The sequence below is a fragment of the Emiliania huxleyi genome (assembly GCF_000372725.1).
Source record: "Emiliania huxleyi CCMP1516 unplaced genomic scaffold EMIHUscaffold_628, whole genome shotgun sequence".
Classification (NCBI taxonomy): Eukaryota; Haptophyta; order Isochrysidales; family Noelaerhabdaceae; genus Emiliania; species Emiliania huxleyi.
Genome location: NW_005197289.1, coordinates 26,855 through 29,429, shown reverse-complemented (window position 1 = coordinate 29,429; position 2,575 = coordinate 26,855). Strand labels below are relative to the sequence as shown.

Sequence of the window (2,575 nt, the reverse complement as noted above, 5' to 3'; positions counted from 1 at the left end):
ACATGCCAGATACTGTGGAGGCTGGGTCCTGGGAGCTGGATGACGTGAAAAGAAAGAAAGAAAACGGACAACCCAAGGGAGAGGCAACGCTTTCTCCCGTGGCCGCCCCCGCTAGTTTCCGCCACGCGGCGGGGTGCGGCGGAGGCCGGCGTGCGCCGGCCGCGCTCGAGACCAGCCGGCGGCCTGGGAGGGCTCTCACGAAGCTGCGAGCCCTCGGCGAAGCGAAGCGTCCGCCGGCGCCGAGAGGCGATTCACGCGTGTAATGTGTGAATGCACAAACAAGTGGCTACGAAATGAGACGATCCGGGGCGTTCTGGATATCTCCGAGAGGGTGGGCACGCGTGTGTCGTGACGGACTGCTCTGGTTTGGAGGCTCCAGCGAGTATTTGTGGAGAGCGCATCGAGATTCAATCGAGATTGCGGAGCTACGTCGAGGTCAAAACGTGCAGGTGTGAGGCCGCTGGTGCCTCCGTGTGGCGCTCGGGAGACGGGACCGCTCGGGCGGGCGGCTGGGCCGCTTGCGGCCCGCCTCCGGCTGGGCTGCACGGCTGGGCGGCGCGATAGTTCCGCGCGCCGAGTTCCCCCAAAGCAGCGGAACGCACCCTCTACTCGGAGCTAATGAACACCATGGACACACACGTACTAATGAACACACTAGACATACTCACATACACGTACTTCATCAAACGCCCCCTCTCAAGTCCGCTTCGCAAGGTCTCGCCCCTCCTTTCCCTGGGGGGACCTCTCCTCTTCTCCCTTTTGTATGCCTTCCGCCGGTTGAGCGACGGCTTCGGAGCCCCTCTGCCTCTTCTTCTTGCTCAGCCGTGGCCTTGTCTCTTCCTCCTCCTCTATGCCCGATCCTGCCGACTCCGAGGGCGACGACGGCCCAGCACGTGTCTCGGGTCCACGCGGCACCGTTCACACGAACACACCCAGCACCTGTCGAGGCTTCTCAAGCTCGCTCGTCGGACGTTCCGACCGGCCGCCCAGCACGCTCAACCGCCAGTGGGTCGCCGTCAGGGCCAGAGACAAGAGGAGCAGCCAGCACTGCCGGTACCGTGGCTGGACGCCGACCAGGCAGGACAGGGTAAAGACGGCGGCGGCGCAGAGCGTGGCCAGGGGGCCGATGAGGGTTTTAATCACCGGCCTTCCGAGCCAGAGCGTGTCACTGTGCAGGTCGCAGTAGAGCGTGTCGAGCGCGGGCATGCTGATCGAGTAGTCGCTGGCTCTGCGCAGCGTGTCGAGCACGAGGATGGCGGCCAGTCCCGGGTGGACGATTGAGGTGATGAGCCCGACGATCAGGGTGCAGGGCGTAACGGCGAGCATGCTGCGGTACCCGCAACTTCGCATGAGCCGCGCGAAGAGCAGCAGCTGCACGGGCAGCGTGATGACGCCGTACGCTAGCTGGAGCTTCGCGATCACCTCGACTCGCTCAGCGTCGGACGCGAATCCGCTGGTCAGGAGCTCTGCGCGCTCGTACCAGATGCCACTGGTGATCATGGCCGATACGAAATGTTGGGCGGCGAGCCATCGCAGCGTCCTGTCCCTGGCGATGATGCACACGCCGCCAAACGCAAAGGAGCAGCACGACTCGGCCCGCGCCCCGCTAGCCTGGCTGTCCGGAGCATCGCAGTCAGCGTGACCGCCGCTGTCGTCACCACGGCCGTCGTGACTGCCGGCAGCGCAGCGGCCTCCCCCTCCCTTGCCGTTTTCAGCGCCCTCACTTCCCTCTTCACCCTCATCGAAAGACGCAGAGCGGCAGTGCACCAGGTGCACGGTGGCCTCATACATCGCGCACGCGACCAAAGTAATTTGGGGGCCGAAGCGCTCAAATAGAAGCCCTGCCACGAACGATCCGAGCAGCAACCCCGACTGCTTCGCGAAATATATGATGCCGTATACCCGCTTTGCCTCTGGCCGCGTGTGCACCGACGCGAGGAACGAGTCGTACAGCACGGGCGGGTAGACGGCGACAATGCCGCCGTAGACGGCCAGGCAGTAGGCCACCGCGCGACTGTGTGGCCACGACGCGGCGAGGGCCGTCAAAGCGAGGAGCAGCGTCGCAATTACGCGATAGGCGATGCCGATGAGCCGTATGGGCAGCACCCAGCGCTGGGCGTACTGGTAGAGAGGGTTCACGGCGACACATAAAAAGGTCTGGCCGACGTGGACAAGCGGCAGGAGGTCTATCCCTAGGCTGAGCGCGACCACCTCGAGCAGCGGAGTTGCAATGCCGTACGCCGCAATGACTGCACAGCCGCCGAGCGCCGACAGCCTCAGTGGGCCGACATCAGAGGGCTCGAGGTTGAAGGCGCTGCGCAGGCCCTCCCGGAATGCCCCGTCCGGCCCGAACGCCCGCAGCGAGGACCGCATGATGAGTTTGGGCGGGGACACAGCCTTCAAGGGCTCAACCATCGGCTACTCGGCGTAGGGTCCCTGGGAACGAAGGGACGCTCGTTATTATCGGGTTCTCCAGCTTGAATTTGTCTTGTACTTATTTTAGCTTACTGGGAGAAAAGAGAGAGGGGGTTGTGTTCTCTAGGCCCCTAGGGGCCCTACGCGCGGCGTGAGAGCT

General features: G+C 64.1%; 1 protein-coding gene across 1 annotated transcript; it reads right to left on the bottom strand.

Moving 5' to 3' along the window:
• Nucleotides 1–918: 918 nt before the first annotated feature.
• EMIHUDRAFT_120410 (hypothetical protein) lies at nucleotides 919–2,415 on the bottom strand (the record flags this gene model as incomplete). Its single annotated transcript, XM_005763588.1, has 1 exon — nucleotides 919–2,415. The coding sequence occupies one exon, from the start codon at nucleotides 2,413–2,415 to the stop codon at nucleotides 919–921; it is 1,497 nt and encodes a 498-aa protein (XP_005763645.1).
• Between the last annotated feature and the right edge of the window lie 160 nt (nucleotides 2,416–2,575).